This window comes from Mus caroli, unplaced genomic scaffold (genome assembly GCF_978045245.1).
Source record: "Mus caroli unplaced genomic scaffold, Mus_caroli_1 scaffold_20, whole genome shotgun sequence".
NCBI lineage: Eukaryota > Metazoa > Chordata > Mammalia > Rodentia > Muridae > Mus > Mus caroli.
In genome coordinates, this window is record NW_028227275.1 from 35,890,762 (window position 1) to 35,908,493 (window position 17,732).

General features: G+C 43.5%; 1 protein-coding gene across 2 annotated transcripts in view; it reads right to left on the reverse strand.

The window, feature by feature from the left end:
* Positions 1 to 17,732, reverse strand: part of Dock8 (dedicator of cytokinesis 8) — a 204,080-nt gene that overhangs the window by 38,230 nt on the left and 148,118 nt on the right. For both annotated transcript variants that reach the window (XM_021151299.3, XM_029472365.2), the window contains 8 exons: positions 15,299 to 15,412; positions 10,813 to 10,968; positions 9,094 to 9,233; positions 6,851 to 7,020; positions 4,005 to 4,144; positions 2,054 to 2,236; positions 1,591 to 1,720; positions 733 to 820 (listed from right to left, as the gene is read on the reverse strand). In XM_021151299.3, coding sequence (XP_021006958.1) covers positions 733 to 820; positions 1,591 to 1,720; positions 2,054 to 2,236; positions 4,005 to 4,144; positions 6,851 to 7,020; positions 9,094 to 9,233; positions 10,813 to 10,968; positions 15,299 to 15,412 — 1,121 coding nt within the window. The remainder of the gene's footprint in view (positions 1 to 732; positions 821 to 1,590; positions 1,721 to 2,053; positions 2,237 to 4,004; positions 4,145 to 6,850; positions 7,021 to 9,093; positions 9,234 to 10,812; positions 10,969 to 15,298; positions 15,413 to 17,732) is intronic.

Here is a 17,732-nt window from a genome sequence, read left to right on the forward strand (position 1 = left end):
TTGTTTCTTCATGTCCTCTGCTTTAGTTTCTGCCTCCAGGTTCCTGCCCTGGCTTCCTTCTGTGATGGATTTTAAGTCATAGGATAAACGAAGCCCTATCCTCCTCAAGCTGCTTTTGATCATAGTGTTTTTATTAGAGCAACTGAAAGCAAATTAAGATAACACATGTATGTAATTAGAGATTGAAGAGCATACTCTAAAACCAAGCGCTTGTCCTGATCACTCAATGTTCCCCTAACACTGTAACAACCTGGTACTTTGTTATGTACTTCCAAATCAAATCAAATATATTCCAAAATCAAATATATTTTGATTTCTTTTTTGAACAATAAAATGTAAAGCTATTATCACTATCTCTGAATATCCATCTTTGTGTCCATTTTCATTATGGAAATACAGATGCGGAGTTGGGAGGCTGACACCAGGTCCTCCTTTCTCTAGTCTCTGCTCCTCACCAATTGCTTTCATCAAAGGGGGCTGTGGAAACCAGGTTTCTTTAAATTCTGGATACATTGTTAACAGCTGAAGTCACAGCTTCTTATGTCTCTGGGCATCCTGGGCAGCTGGAGCTGTACTTACGCAGACAGTATGTTTCCTTTTCTTACTACCCTCAGAAGGAAGGATGCAGTTGTCTCAGTAACACAAGTAGCCTGGGAACAAGAGCTAAGACTGTGAGTGAACACAGTGCAGAGCGGGTGAACACAGTGCAGAGCGGGCGGCAGGGCAACTTACTTGTCCAGCTTCTCATTAGCCTGCCGCCACTGTGTCTGCTCTTTCCTCCATCTCAGATTTTCATTGATGCCTGGAAACCGGTCAGTCCCTGGGAGTTAAGAAACACACGACAGGAATTTGATTAGCATGAAACCCTCTAAGATAACCAAAAGTTCAGTGCTCAGCTTAGCTGAGAAGCATCAGCACAGACCCCCTGTTCATCAGTCTGTGCTGCTCTGAGGAGACAGAGCTGCCGTGCCTATGCCTGTGGTGACCTGCCCTGGATGAACTGGAGGCAGCTCTGGAAGATGGTCTGCCTTCCACAGTTCTCCTGAGCAGGGGTTCCCGTGAGACTCCCTGATTTGCTAGAAGGTAGGTCAGGGTGTCAGGTGAAAGCCCTCCAGAGTCCATGCTCTCCTGTCACTGTTTTACTGGGCATATTAATCATATTTATCATATTAAAGTGATGAGTGCAGGTGTTTGGGTCATGGGAACCCTAGGACAATGGTACACCGACATGCTTTTTGGGAGACTGCTCTATGCAGTAGCATCTTGAATGACTCAGGGATATGATTGTGGGCTGCAGAGCCCTCCAGTTTGTTGATCACGTCCCCTAGAGGGGCTTGAAACAGGGAAGACAGCGCTTCTTCCCTAATCCATGAGCCACTTTCTTAGATGTGGCCTTTATTTGCTGTTAAATCTTAATTAAAACACGGCATTTGGGGATACTTTCAGGGTGACTCTTTCCCTCAGAAGTGGGGAACAAACATTCTACAAGACAAGCACAGGGTCCCAGCACAGGGTCCCAGAACTTGCTGTCTCGGGGAGTGACGTCCAAGAGTGAAGAGCTGTGTAGCAGATGGGAGGACTACTGCACACCTGGAATGCGACGGCGCATCATCTCCCCACGGGCTCCTTCCCCACGGAGCAGAGCCTCTTCCAGCTTGGCCTTGACGTCTCTTGACTTCTGCAGGACCTGGTTACTGACTTTGTCAGAACTCTGCTTTCCCTGGAAGAACAGAGGTAGAGACACATTGGGTTTAGTGGGATCTCTGCGAAGGGAGAGATTTGTCAAAAGAGAACAGGGTCATGGTGGAGAGTTTAGACATAGACTCCACTTTTCTGGGGGCTCCTGTGTATAAAGCTTTATTGGCAGGAACAGGCCCACTGCAATAGGCAGATATTCTTTCCACGTGAAATGGTCACATCTGCAGATGCAAACAGGCTGTGGGTTGTAATACAGTGTAGGAAGGACAAACGATGCTGCTGTTGCCCAAAGGGAAGAGAGTAAGAAGACAGGATTGGAACAGCTAAGACACACAGCCCCCCCCCCCCCACTTGCCTTGTATTCAAAGCAGGAGACACAGATGAACAGCAGGTCCAGAATCCTATTGAGCTGCATGGAAGGCAGGTCAGCGATCCACTTCCTGATGAGGCTCTGATCAGCATTTTTCATGATCCACAGGAAGCAAATCATGAGGTGGCGGGTGGTGTCTGCATTCAGCATGTTGTACTGCTTATAGGGCTGGAAGGGGGCGAAATGGGGTGGGGGGAAGGGAAGGAAGAATTCAGGCCACAGGAAAACTTACAAGTGTAAGAGATGAGAACCCCTCAGAACACTGTGCCTACTTCCAGCACATGGCTGGGTATCTGCTTCCAGTCGCCCTGTCTTCCCGAGGCTAGAGAATGTGTGCTTGGTGCAGGGCTGCTCAGGAGAGGCATGCTGGGACAGAGTTTAGATTAAGCTATGAACCGCTGAACTGAGCACGGTCTGGTGCCCTGCTCTGGATCTTGATGTTGCTCTTCAATACCAGTGATGCAAAGGGGCTTTCTTGCTGCTAAGATCTCCAAGGACTTCTTCTTCAAGATGGCCAGTGGAGGACTGGAAGAAAAACTAGCCTGACCAGATACCATAAAATAATCCAACAGTTCATAGTTCAGTTTCACATCAAGAGCATGAACTGGTTAGCCCATGGGTCAAGTCTTTGCAAAGCCATCTGCAATGGGACCTACACTAAGATTCACTTGAGTGTGGGTGGGTCCTCAGGCCATGTGCTGTAATAGCCTTGGTGAATGGTCACTACAGAGCGCTACTAAGCGCACTTGCTAAAACTCCTAACACCAAGACAGGTAACAATGTGCAGCGGACCCCTTGCTTCATGTGGTGCACCTAATATCCGGTGGCCTGTGGCAGTAACATTGCAATGAGGAATTCGTGAACAGTGTGAAGAAAATCTTAGACTTAGATAGAAGTGACAGAGGGCAAACTTGCTTTCATTTAAGCTATTCTAAGTATGACCCTAAAAAGGGACAGTCTTCCGCTAGAACTCCACAGGGACACGTTTTAATAGGCGAACTTCACCTTCTCTACTCCTTACAGGCAATTAATATAAAAGGCACACACTGCCCTGAGCAGGTAACTTTGGTAAGGTGGACGATTCAGAGGTAGAACGTGATCTAAGGCACTGTTTAGTGAGTTAGATTAGTGTTGCCGAGTCTCGGGTGTCCTGTTTCCCTGCTCTCCAACCCTCCTGGGCAAGGGTGAAAGGGGGCAGAGATGGCTAAGTGCTAGAAGAAAGACATAAAAAGTCAGCTAGTAAAGAAATTGTGTCAAGACACTGCCGTTTCAGAAGTAAACCAAGCGAGTTTGCCGCAGATTCAGACATTACGTTGAAATGCAAAACAAAATTGACTGCGGGGCAGTTGCAAACCCCAGGTCGCCCTAGGCTCATCTCTAGGATCAAGAAACAGAGCCTGTCAAGCCAATTAAGAACAAAACAATAACAACACTGAGCTAGAAGCTGAACTGCTGCTCTGACAAAGTGCATTGGCAAACAGGCGATTCCCACCTCAGCAGCAGCAGAGGTATGTACATTCCACAAAGATTCCCCTCTGTTGGGGGACAAATCTCCTTAGACTCCCTGGGGACCTAGGAAGGCTGCCTTTTGTTCTGGAGGCTTTTGGAGCCTTAGTCATTTATTGGAGGCGAACAGTAATACTAATAAACACATGGAGGAAGCCCCATCTACATCCTATGCAAGGATGGACACCTTGGTTTGATCTTTTCTGCAATTTCAGACTCCCCAGATTCAGCTTGACACATTGGGACTGGCTAACCCTGTCACGTGCATCTCTTGCTCTTGTTCCCGTAGCTCTCTCTGATTGGAGAGTTTCACAGATTCCTGTATTGCAGTATTGAGGCAGAAAGCATGTCTGTTCTAGGCTGGGTTCTATCAGAAGTCAGGAGGAGGCGACATCAATAAGAAATATACTCAAGAAATAGACACACATACCAAGGAAGACAGCATTGCTCCACTGGTCTTCAAATTAAAGTGATTCCCTGCTATGGCCAGGGCCACATTCTGGTTGATTCCATTGGCCACATCTTGTTCTTCATACGAACCACTGGCACGACTCCTTCCACTGCGAGCATCTGCCATTAAACATTCCCATGTGTGATGTCAAGCCAAAGACCACATTTCCCCGTCTTCACCCCGACAAGCGAAAGACATATCTTACTCACTGAAATCAGCACGTAATTCAAAACCAGATATATATCTATATGAATTATTCATATATAAAAAAGCAGACAGGCTTAAAAAACAAAATGTTGAGCATAAGCTTAGGCTATGAGCTAATTTTTCAGATGGTAAAAATATAAAAGTTTTTAAAGTTTTGTAATACTTTTGCTAGGTTATGATATTCTGTTTTAAATAATGATTTAATAAAGTATAACTACAGAATAAGTACCCTGTAGAAATAATATGTCACTATAGTAAATCCTGTACTAAATTACTAAATTTCAAAAGTCTAAGCAAATGCTAATTTATTATTACCATATGCATATCTGCTTTTACTGAAAAGCCAAACTTGTCAAAGGTCACTTATGGTAATCTATGGAGCTGAAGTTTGAATTTTAGATATATCTTTAACACCTTTTTAATTTTTTAATTTTTATCTTTTTTATTTTTAATTTTTATTTCCATGTTTTGCAACATGTATGTCTGTATACCACTTTCATTCTTGATGCCCTAAGAGGCTAGAATAGGGCATTGGATCCCATGGAACTAGAGTTACAGGCAGCTATGAGCTGCTACATGGGTGCATGGGATCCTGGGTCCTCTGGAAGAGCAGCCAGTTCTCTTAAACATGGAACCATCTCTCCAATCTCTCCAGCCCCATGAGATGTATCTTTAAAAAGAAAAATAAGTTTTTTTTTAAATTTTATTTTATGTGTAGGTGTTACTGCCTGCATATATCTGCATGTATGTATGTGTGTGTACCCCTTGTGCATTTGGTGAGGTCAGGAGAGGGCATCAGATCTTCTGGAACTGGAGTTACAGGCAGTTGTGAGGTGCAGGGAACCAAACCCAGATCCTTTGGAAGAGCATCAAGTACGCTTAAGTTCTGCGCCATCTGACCAGACCCTGAGCTGTCTTTTTAGATGTTTATTCTTACTCCATGTGTATGAGCGTTAGCCCTGCATGTGTGCATGTTCACTGTAGAGGACATAAGAGGGTGTCAGATCTTGTGGAACTGGAGTTATAGACAGTTGTAGGCCACCTTGTCGGTGCCGGGAACAGAGTCTGGGTCCTCTGCAAGAGAAGCAAGTGCTTTTTTTTTTTTTAAGATTTATTTATTTATTATATGTAAATACACTGTAGCTGTCTTCAGACACACCAGAAGAGGGCGTCAGATCTCATTACGGATGGTTGTGAACCACCATGTGGTTGCTGGGATTTGAACTCAGGACCTTTGGAAGAGCAGTCAGTGCTCTTACCCACTGAGCCATCTCGCCAGCCCGAAGCAAATGCTCTTAACCGCTGAGCTTTCTCCTGCTGATTTACAGGAGGGGTTTTTGTCATTGTCATTTTTAATAAAGGAGAGAAATAACTACTTCCATAGGAGTGCTTGCTTCTCACTCTACGATGTGCATGAATTAGACGTTCTAGGCGATTGGTCTCTTTCGTGAATCTGTTTGTATATGAAGGATGTGAGACTATGTGTGGTCATTCGGAGGGAAGGAGAGGACCTTGGGTTTTGTTCCTTGGGCATCACCACCTTTGTTTTTCCTGGCTGGTTGACTGGATTGTGTCCAGGGATCTTCCTGTCTCACCTTCCCAGTGCTGGGATCACAAGTGCATAGCACCAAGTCAGAGGTTTTTATGTGAGCTCTGAGAATCGAATGCAGATTCTTATGGATGGCCAGCTTTTTACTAAAGATATCTCCTGAACCCCAGTCTCATTATCATGTGAACTAAATAATTGCTATTGTCATGCTTTTACAAATGATTTAGTCAAGCATGCCACTGTACTAGGAGGAAGTGGCATGGTTCTCTAAGACTCACTGGTTCATGGTTCAGATGGTTCTCTGAGACCCACTGGTGACTGCCTTGTAAGGATGGCTAGACTCAGGCAGGCACTCTCCAGACTCTAGCTCATTCATCAGTAACCTCCAACATGGTAACCTCTACAATCTCATATAGCAAGGACTGCTTGGAAGTGACCAGGATGCTGGACTCCCACCTATACTCTCTGGTCCACACTATAATAGGAACATAAATCCAAGATGTGGGGATTTTTTTTAAAATTTGTGGTTTTTTTCTTCTAATTGTACAATTGACCTCTTATTGCCAAAAGCAAAGCGTCTTCTGCTGCTGCGTAATTTTCCTAATACTGAAAGACTCCTTGGATGGTGTGTCAGTTGGTTGGTGTAAGAGCAAAAGTTGTTTGATTTTAACTACTCCCTCGTAAGCCTCAGGAAAGAGATGAACAGGTTTATTTGAAGGCATCAGAACAGCGATCCCAAAGGAGAGTAGTTAGCTCTGTTATAGTTCATCCTTTTGGTGCAGTGGATGACAATCATAAACTAGTTGATCAGTGAATGAAGAACAGATAGTTTCTGATATATATGTGTGTGTGTGTGTGTGTGTGTGTGTATATATATATATATATATATATATATATATATAATTGTGTGTCTTTAAAAACCTGTCTGGGTAAAAAAAAAAAAAAAAAAAAAAAAAGCTTTAGTGACCACTGCTGTGAGGCACTGACCAGCTGGTGAGAGCCCTTGCTTCCTGTGTGAGAGGCATCTGGCAGGGGCCTCACTGTTCTAAGACAGGAGACAGATCCTTACCTGTAAAGTCATAGAGCTGTGGCAGAGCGTCCAGAATGATGCCGACCAACGGCAGGTAAAGGGCGGCGATTTTGACTTTCACTTCCGGTTTGAGACACCGTGGATCCAGGTCGTGAGAGCACAGAAGGCTGTGGATGGCACTCACGGCTTTTCTCTGTACTCTGCTAATTCTGTGGACAGAATAATAGAGAGAAACCAGGCTATGGGGAGGGAGACCCTGTCTTCTTAAACCAGAGTGCCCAAAGTATCCTGGACAATTCTGTGACCATGTGAAAAAGAAAGCAAAACAGAGTAGAAGACGGACATCCGGTGTTCCCATCCTGGTCTACTCTTTAGCTTGCTGTTTTCAGATTCATCATATTGTGTAAATCCTTCATTTCTTTTGGATACTGAGTAATGTTCCATTGTGCACAGAAAATAATTTCACCTATCCATTCATCAATTGATGAACGTTTGGGTTGTTTCTACTTTAGGACTATCACCAATGACGAATGCTTCTGATTTTTGTGTGGTGTAAGTATCTATCTCTTGGACATATATCTCAGACAAACTACTATAATGGGAACTCTATTGTTTTACCTCTAAAGAACAATGTTGCCCTCCTTCCAGCGGTGTCTGGGTGCTATATATCTGTCTTTTCTTTTCTTTCTTTCTTTCTTTCTTTTTTTTTTTTTTTTTTTTAAGAGCTGGGGATTGAACCCAGATCTTAGCACATGCTAGAGATCTACCACTGAGCCACACCCCTGGCTGTCTGTCTTGTTTATCAAACTATTCTAGTAGGCAGAATGTGGTATTTAATCATTGTTTTAATGAAGCATTGCCTAGCTGTTAGAGATTCTGAACACCTTTTCGTGTGCTTATGACCACGCATTCTTTGGAAAATGTCTATTTCAACCTTTTGCTCTTCAAAAATATTAGGAGCTTAGCATGGTGGCACATGCCTCTAATTCCAGTACTGGGGGTGGTGGTGGTGGGAGGCAGAGGCAGGCAGATCTCTGTAAGTTTGAGGCCAGTCTAGTTTACATAGTGAAGCCCGGAACAGCTAAAGCTATACAGCAATATCCCAGCAATGATTTTAGAAGAATCAAAACCAGACGGCAGGGATGTCTCCAACTGGGACAAAAATAGAAAATTAAAAACTATTGCTACTGTGAATATAAAAGATAGTTTCAGAAATTACTTAAAGCCATGCTATTTATTAAAAACAAGTAAGAAAGTGAAAAGGGGGGGTAGTTTATATTGCAAGGCAAATTTTCTTCTTTCAGGACCTTATCAGTATATATCCTAGGGCACTTTTTGATGCTGAGAAAATAAGTTAGTTATAGGACAGAAAATTCTGAGAAAACTGGAATGTCGTTAGAGCAGAGAAAAGATGACAGAATACAAGCCATGAGCCAACAAGTACGTCCAGGCACTGCCATACACTCAAGTGCTCAGGAATGGACACAGTGAGAAGATTCACGAGACCCATGCCTATGGCATCTGCCTTTGCCTGGGAAGGCTTGCCCATAAGAAGCGTCATCTAGACCCAAGACAGCTGCCTTCTTCACTGTCACTTCCTTTGCCAGCCTCAGACAGTGGCATGCTTGTATTTATTTCGTCTCTGTGCTCACTTTGTCAGAGGTGACCTTGTTAGGGCTGACAGGATAGCTTAGTGAAGGAGCGCCTGCTTAGTGTGTACAAAGCCCTGGGTTCCACCTCAGCAGCCTCCCCTGCAAAATGAGTTTGCCCTTAGGGAATTCACTCAGCAAAGCATTCTCTGCAAATTCTGCTCAAACAAGGGACTTTAAAAAGTCTTTCTGAGGCAGGTATGGTGATGGTGCACACCTTTAATTCTAGCACTTGGAAGGCAGAAGTAGGTGGATTTCTGAGTTTGAGGCAAGCCTGGTCTACAGAGTGAGTTCTAGGGTAGCCAGGACAGAGAAACTGTCACGAAAATAAAAAACAAACAAACAATAGACATTTGGGGCTGGGGATGTGGCTCATTGGTACAGTACTGGCCTACAGTGTGAGGGGCTCTCAGTTCAACTGCCAGTGCTGTAAAAACAAGCCCATTTCATGGATCTTCTAATCGCCTTGCCTCTCTATACTCCACCAGTACCACTTTCTTAAGACAGGAGTGCTGCTTCTTGGAACTAGTAGGTGGTACAGTTCTGAGGTCTTGCTGTACACATAAGAAGTTGAACTGGGAATGATGTTAACATTTTTCCCTTCAGGTTCCATTTAAGGCATCAGATACTCACCCATCCCCTTCAGCATCCAGGGCGACAGCCAGCTCCGTGAAGAGCAGCCCTGTGAGGAAGTGCTGCTGCCGGTACTCCGGGGTCAGATCGAACATGCTGGCAATCTTTTGGTCCTGGAAACTGGAGCAGGAGCTTGAGTTCTACAGAAATACCAATAGCAGCTTTGTGAGTATGAGGAGCTGGAATTAAAACAGTGCTGGCTTGCATTTACAGAGCTCTGGCCGGACGGTGCATGCACTGACTGGCCAACATGAACATGAATATGAAAACTAGGCTAGGGGTCAAGCTTAGTGGTGGGACACGTGCCTGATATCACCAGGTTCCCAGAACAGCAAAAAGGGAAAAACAGAACCAAAAAACCTAGCTAATCCCTTCCTTGCCTGTCTGGTATTAAAAGTTGCAGATGAACAGCCCAGGGTACATGTGGACAGAGAAATAAGGACTGTACCCAGCCCCGCGCTGAGGTCTGTCTCCCCAGAACCCTTTCTGAAGGTCGTCTGAGCACAGTGTCTGGATGTTGCTAGCCTGGAACCAGAAGTGGTGTCTGCTAGGATAATGCCAGAGTTGGCAGTCCTAGGCCATTCCTGTCCCGTGTTCTTACTCCAGGAATGTGACATCCTTCACCGGGGACCGCAGAAGTAAGTGTCCCTGCAAGTCCTGGAGCTCTGCAGAGTAGGGGCCCTGGGTCTGTCAACTCCTTAGGGCAGCCAGAAGAGGAGCATGGGCAGAGGACCCAGGGCAAGGTCAGCGTGGGGAAGTTATAGGATTCAGCCCACAGAACAGACGACAGCAGACAATAATAAGTCCATTTGGAATTGGTCCTTGCAAGTCACGTGTGTCCCAGATCACATTATAATGGTCATGGGGCTAACTTCAGGTATATTGTCTGGCACAAATAGCTACTACTATGACATTATTATTATTATTAGTTTTAAATGAAGCGTCACTATAATGCTCAGGCTGATCTGGAACTAACTCCTGGGCCCATGTGATCCCCACCCCCATCCTCTTAGTCCTGGAACTTAAGGCGCTTATCACTGCCAAGCCTTTCCCTCTGTACTAGTACCAAGGATATGCAGCAGAATAGAATCTAACACCATCCTGAGATATCTTGCCTACTGCTGTCAACATCTGCCTTGTTTCCCACAGCTGGATTAGGGCTATAAAATAGCATTTCTTTAAGGGTTTTCCAGAGGACACTAACTCCTTGAGAAACCTCTGGTGCCGACGCAGTAAGGACATCCCCACAGTCAAATCCTGTTGGGAATCATTTCATCTCGTGCCCCTCCCCCTCTGCAGTTCTTCCTTTATAAGCTGTCTCACAAAGAAACTAGGCTAACACAGTGCTTCTGAATCTTGCTTGACTTTGCAACCCTGCATTTGCAAACATATTAAACCTGAATTTGCACGCTATATTGTACAATAATTGGTTAATGTCGACGGCGGAGGACTTGAGACTTAACCTGAGTTTCTTCATTTTCCTAGGCTTACAGATTTCTTCCTACATAGTTAGCCTCCTTAGAGACCCTTGGGCCAAATTACTTGATTTGTAAATGGTCAATTTAGATGCAGCTTCAGGGAACCCTAGAGCCCATATCTGGATCAACTGATCTGGTTTGAGTAGCGTGATTTTCCTCTAATTAATAAGATAGGAGATGCACGATTGAACTAAGCTAATTAACAAAGCAGCTCGCCCCTTTCCTGTAGTTAGCAGACTACCTGGGAGGATATGGAGGGGCAGGGAGATGCTGGTGCGGTGTCGGTATTCATGAAGAGGAGGTTCAAGTTGAGGTAGTGCTCATGGCTGCAGAGGATCCTCAGGAATTCAAGCCGCATGGAGATGAGCGTTGGAAGGATATTCAGCTTGGCTGACAGCTGGAGGGAAAGAGGCAGAGGAAAGAATGTTTAGTGTAGGATAATGGGAGCAGAGTTCAACAGACACTGACACACTCTTCCTCTACACAGACAGACATCCATTGGAGGAAAGCTTAACCTTGAGAGAACAACAAATGACGTTTCAGGAGCTCCAGCCGACTTTTATTTACTACTATTCTTAACAGCGGGCCCCAAATGGGAACTCTTGCTCCAACCTTATGGTGGCTAATCAACACTACAGCCAACCTATGCAGAAAATAAGCTTGAGATACCAGCTTCGGCATAGCGCAATGGAACACATTTCCTGCAAATTCAACTGTGTCTAAGAGGTGAAACTACAAACTGCCACCAAGAGGTGACAAACTGACAGTGGAAGACAGCATTGCGCATGGCAGGAGGCTGTGTGCTGTAGGTGACCTTACTTTTGTTTTGGAAGGCAAGTGGCCCCACCCCGCACAGTCATCCATGTTCTCCTGCTCTGGGATCACCTTTCCCCGCGTCCATTCTGAAGCTTGAAAACAGATGGGCTTATACGTGATAGGCACACAGTGCTCTGGAGCCCAGCAGTTCTGAAATCCTTGCTGTTGTTCACTCTGATGGGATCTGCCACAGGGCAGGCAGGTGAACATGGAGGATGGGAATGCCTCCCTAGGAGTCTCTTCTTACCCAGGACATCCTTTGGGAAACTTAGGGGTTGATTTGGCTTGGAGATGGGTGTTATAAAAACAAGCCAGGGACCACCTCTCTCTGTGTTGGCTCTAACTCGTGTGGTTCCTTACTACCGACACACCAGCATACACCAAAACTGAAATTCTACGCATTCGATTATTTGAAAATCAGCCCCCTAAACGATTTTTGAGCACTTAAGGGAATTTCCAATACAAAAGAATTAATTCCCTCTGATGATTTGAGAGCATATAAGAAACGGAATAAAGTAATAGCAAGCTTGGTAATTTAGGATTCCCTTTTATGAAAGTGTGTTGACAGATATGTGCTATATTTGTGTTTTGAGCATGGTAGCCTATGAAACACAACACATTTTAATGTTAACTCTGATCTCCCAAGCCCCAAGTGGATTTAGACAGCGAGTATTTCATATTTTCTTGAAAGAATTTTCAATGCATCAATGTTTATGATATATACTAATATTTCTTACCAAAATCTCCATAGAATTTAAAGGGCTTGTATTAAAATCAGTTATCTTTTCTTGACTATACCAAAATTTGTCAGTTTGGATTAATCTTCACATTTTTAGGGCATGGAAGTTTATGAATAGACTCTCTAAGAAACTTTCTAAACAGATAATTTTGTTAAACTAGGACAGAAATGTTAACTTCAGATATTTGAAAAAAAAATACACTAAGTGAATACAGACAAAGTATTGTGGGTCAAATAGTTTAATATAAATATTAAAAATAGACCTATCTATTTTTAAACTATTTTTTCCAGCTAAAAATGGTCTCAGATCTATTTTATTAGCTATTAACAATATTAAGTTTAAAATATGAAGCTTTTGATAGAACAGATACCTCTATATGTGAATTTATTACTGTGGGTGTTAAGCCTTATTTGAATATAGGCTAAACTCATTGCATAATTCTCGTGGAAGTAGGTCTACCCCACCCCATTTTTTTAATTGGATATTTTCTTTATTTACATTTAAAATGTTATCCCTTTCCCAGTGTTCCCCCTCCTGGAAACCCCCTATTCCACTCCCCCTCCCCCTGCTTCTATGAGGGTGCTCCTCCACCCACCCATCCACTCCTGCCTCCCTGCCCTTGATTCCCCTACACTGGGGTATTTATTGAGCCTTCATAGGACCAAGGACCTCTCCTCCCATTGATGCCTGACAAGGCCATCCTCTGCTACATATGCAGCTAGAACCATGTTTAAAACTATTTTTTGAAAGCATTAAACCTTTTTTATTTTGTAATTATAAAATAATGCATTTTTGTATTGGAAGAAGTCACAAGAAAACATACAGAAAAAATTCAAATTCTTTTAACTCCACAAATAAGAAATCTGCAAATTAAGAAATTATTAATATATCTCTAAAATATGCCTTCCTTATAACCTCAAACGCACATTAGCTGTTTGATATATAATTTAATACTTAAAAGCATTGTAGCTAAATTATTTAATAATATTGCTAGAATGCTCTCTCTTTAGTTTCACATAATACACTCTTACAATTTTTAGTTAAGAAGAAATCACTTGACAGGGATCGTCTGTCTTTTTTAAGAAAAGGTTGCACTATGTAGCCTTGGCTGGCCAGAAAGTCTATATAGACCAGGCTGGCCTTGAACTCACAGACATCCACATACTTCTGTCTCCGAGAATGCTGGGATTAAAGTTAGCCACTTTATGGCTTTAGTCAGAATTTATGGCTACTTAATTAACAAGTTGTTAACTGTTTTAAATTACATAAGCACCAACAGTATCTGCTAAGAGCTCACTGTGCAGCTCTGTGCAGTAGTTGTCCCAAGCAAGAATCAGACAGACCTGTGCAGCTGCATCTCACGTTTCCTATGTGATGCTGAGCAACAGCAATGGGTTCACAAATTCAAGGGTCTTCTCGTATTCCCCTTTAAAGAGCAGCTCAACGGGTTGTGGAGATGATGACTCAGTTGTTAAAGCCTAGGCTCACAACCAAAATGTCAAGAGCAGCTCAAACCCAAACAGAATTCCAGCCTTTAGTTTCTACTTTGCAGAGCTCAGGAGCCCTCAAGGCACGGCTGTTTCCTACTGAGAAGGTAGAGCCTACAGCCCCTCCAGTAATCTGACCCAGATTCCTTCCTACTGTGCCTGCAGAGCAACCTCACCGGTTACCCACTACATAGACAGACAGACAGACAGACAGACAGACAGACAGACAGACACACACACACACACACACACACACACACACACACACACACTAGAGTGAGCCTGAACTTTGGCTGCTCCTGGTTCCCCTGGATGGCAGCTCCTTGCGGGAAGCCTCTGGATGGTTGACTGGGCAGAGCTTTTTTTCTCTGGCGCAGCCCAGTGAGGCTCCTGTGTCTCCTCTGGTCACATCTTTCTCCTCGATAAGGAGGTACCACACCCCTCAAAGCCCAGCAGAGAACCCTTGCATTTTGTAAACAAGGAAACCAAGAGTCACAGAGCTGACATTTAAAGCCATCCCATTACTAACTGTTCCGAGTCTCAGTGATGGTGGCGGTGATGGCAGCCTGGGAGAGGGGGTGGTGGTTGTTGTGGTTGTGGTAATAGTGGCAGACATGGTAGCCATGGTGAAGAGAAGAAATATGGAAGAAGATGTGTAATAACAATAGTATGTTCTTATTGCCAGGATATTCTGATAAGAGACAATCAAGAAAGAATTATGTTCAAAACTTTCGGGGAGAAAGCTGGGCAAGGCGGTGCATGCCTTTAATCCCATCACTTGGGACACAGGGGGTAGGCTGGTCTCTGAGTGCCTGGCTTACATAGTTCTAGGGCAGCTAGGGTTATATAGTGAGACTCTGGCTCAAAACAACAACAGCAACAACAACAGCAACAGCAGCAACAACAACAACCCTCTGGGGTAGAGTTATCACTTGTGCCGCATTAAAAAACCATGTGCTTCATACTCCTGCAAATTCAATCCCAGTTCATCAGATTTTTAAGATTAGAACCTCAAACCACAATTTAATTAATAATTCCAATGACTGAAAAGAAACCTTATAATTTGGTTTCTCCTTTCCTCTCTCTCTCTCTCTCTCTCTCTCTCTCTCTCTCTCTCTCTCTCTCTCTGTGTGTGTGTGTGTGTGTGTGTGTGTGAGAGAGAGAGAGAGAGAGAGAGAGAGAGAGAGAGAGAGAGAGAGAGAGAGAACTGCAGGTCAGGAGAATGCCAAATGCTCTCTTCTGTGGCTTTCCAGCAAGCCCTTGGGATCCGCCTTAGCTCCACTTCCAATGTCTGTCTCCAGGAACACCTGGGTGAGAGGCTTACGTCACCAGCTTTTAGGTGGGTGCCGCAGCTCTAAACTCAAGTCCTCACGCTTGCACATGAAGCCATCGTCCCCGTCTCAAACTCTGGATGCCCTGATCCAAGATTAAATGCACAGTCCTGTGATTTCTCTGTTAACTGGAGCAAGTCACGCTCCTGAGAAAATTCAGTTTCCTCAGACTGACTTGCTGACGGCTCTGATGCATGCTCCAGGGGTTCAGGCGATCCAGGGTAGCCGAAGGACTCGCACACTGTACAAACCGTGAAAGTCCAAGATGTGTGGGGGTCACACTGAAGACGGCAATACTCGGTCACATAAGCAGTGGGTGGGAAGGGGCTGAGCCGCAGCTCCGGGGTGCTCACCTGGCTGCAGTAATGCTTGATGAGGTTGAACACGAAGCCTCTGTCCATGATTGACAGGAGGTCATACAGGAAGAAGGCCAGGCTGATGTTGATCTTTTCTGCCTGCTCGCTTTCCTGTAAGAGCAGCAGAGGCACACACCATACTGTTTAGCCCTGGACTGGAACTACACTGGGAGAGGAAGAGACTATTACATTGGCCCACCATCCTTCTGGGTGAAGTATAATTCTAGATGCATTTTTTTTTCCCATCGGTCTTGTTTTGTACATGCAAAATTAGAGGTATGTAATCAACTCCATTCCATATATACAATTTTGGGCTGTGAATTTTTACATTTTAAAATTTTATTTATTTAACAGAAATAATTTAAAATATTTTTAACTTAAAAAAAACCTGTTACTATCTAGCTCAGGCTGGCTTTGAATTTCTGATCCTCAGAATTTCTGGTCTCAGCCTCCTGATTTCTGAGAATATAAAAACCTAGATAATTTTTTAAATTTTCAAATTTTGTTTTTGTTTTTTGAGACCGGGTTTCTCTGTGTAGTCCTAGTTGTCTTAGAACTCACTCTGTAGATAAGGCTGGCCTTAAACTCAGAGATCTGCCTGCTCTGCCTTCTACTGCTGGGATTAAAGACGTGTGCCACCAACACCCAGTTTCTGGCTAAAGATTTTTTTTTTTTTGGTTGGGGTGGAGTGTGCAGACTAACTTGAAATGCTTTCATTATCTTCAAAGAAATAGATTTAAAACATATTCTAGGTTTATTTATCTTATGTATATGAGTGAGTATTCGTAAGACATCACATGTTTCTTTTGGTGTGTGTGTGTGTCTGTGTGTGTGTGTCTGTGTGTGTCTGTGGGTGTCTGTATATGTGTGTATGTCTCTGTGTGTGTGTGTGTCTGTGTGTGTCTGTGTGTGTGTGTCTGTGGGTGTGTGTGTCTGTCTGTGTGTCTGTGTGTGTGTGTCTGTGGGTATGTGTGTCTGTGTGTGTGTCTGTGGGTATGTGTGTCTGTGGGTGTGGGTGTGGGTGTGTGTCTGTGTGTGTGTCTGTGGGTGTGTGTGTCTGTGTATGTGTGTGTGTATGTGTGTGTGTGTCTGTGTGTGTGTATGTGTGTGTCTGTGTGTGTGTCTGTGTATGTGTCTGTGGGTGTGAGTGTCTGTGTGTCTGTGTGTGTGTATGTCTGTGGGTATGTGTGTGTGTCTGTGTGTGTGTATGTCTGTGTCTGTGTGTGTCTGTGTATGTCTGTGTGTGTGTGTCTGTGTGTGTGTGTCTGTGTGTGTGTGTATGTGTGTCTGTGTGTCTCTGTGTGTGTGTCTGTGGGTGTATATGTCTGTGTGTCTGTGTGTGTGTATGTGTGTCTGTGTGTGTGTGTGTGTGTATGTCTGTGTGTGTATGTGTGTCTGTGTGTGTGTGTCTGTGTATGTGTCTGTGGGTGTGGATGTCTGTGTGTATGTATGTCTGTGTGTGTGCATGTGTATGTGTGTGTGTGTGTCTGTGTGTATGTCTGTGTGTCTGTTTGTGTGTGTGTGAGAGAGAGAACCAAACCTGGTCTTCTCTGTAAGAGCAGCACATGCTCATAACTACTGAGCCACCCCCCAGCTCCCAGGAGATAGCGTCTTAAATCATAAGGATTATTTTTAAAAATCCAGTCAGGATAAAAGGGCTTAGGAATTTTTTCTTTTCCAATTAGGCAAGGTTCTCATTCTGAAAGATATTAGAGTCATACTTGGGAGAGTGAATTTTTTTCAAAAATCGAAGCCAGGCTAATTTTTTGTTTTTGTACGGTTTTTCTGTTTTATTTTTCTTCTTATTTCACAGTGTTCTTATTTATGAGATGTTTACATAGTGAGTTCCAGGACAGTCAGAGCTATAAGGTAAGACCCTGTCTCAAAAATAAATAAATAAAATACATAAAATAAATAAAACATCAAAATATGTAAATAAAATAAATATAAATAAATAAAACAATCTAAATTACATATATTTGTGTGGCGGAGATAAATACGAGTTATGCCGCATATGCAAAGGTCAGGAGACAATTGCAAGGGCTGGTTCTCCACTTTGACCACACAGGTTTTGGGGCTTGAATTTAGGTCCCTCAGGCCCGGTAGCAAGTACTCCATTCTCAGAGCCATTCTCTGGCCCATGACATTCTTAGTTACGTATGTTTTTACATTTTAATTGTGGAATGATTTCAAGTTAAAGACTGGTACAAAAATCATACCCTACACATCAATACTTTACATTTTACAAACCATTGTTATTTTTCTTTCTGTACATAAATGTATTTTTGAAACCATTTTCAAGTAGGTGGCAAATATCCACTATGTACTCCATTAAACTGCAGACCGAATCTCTTGAGAGCAGCAGTGTTTTCTCTGATAAAATCATTTAAATGATCAATCGCATTGCAAAGTCTTTACAGCAATCTCCAGC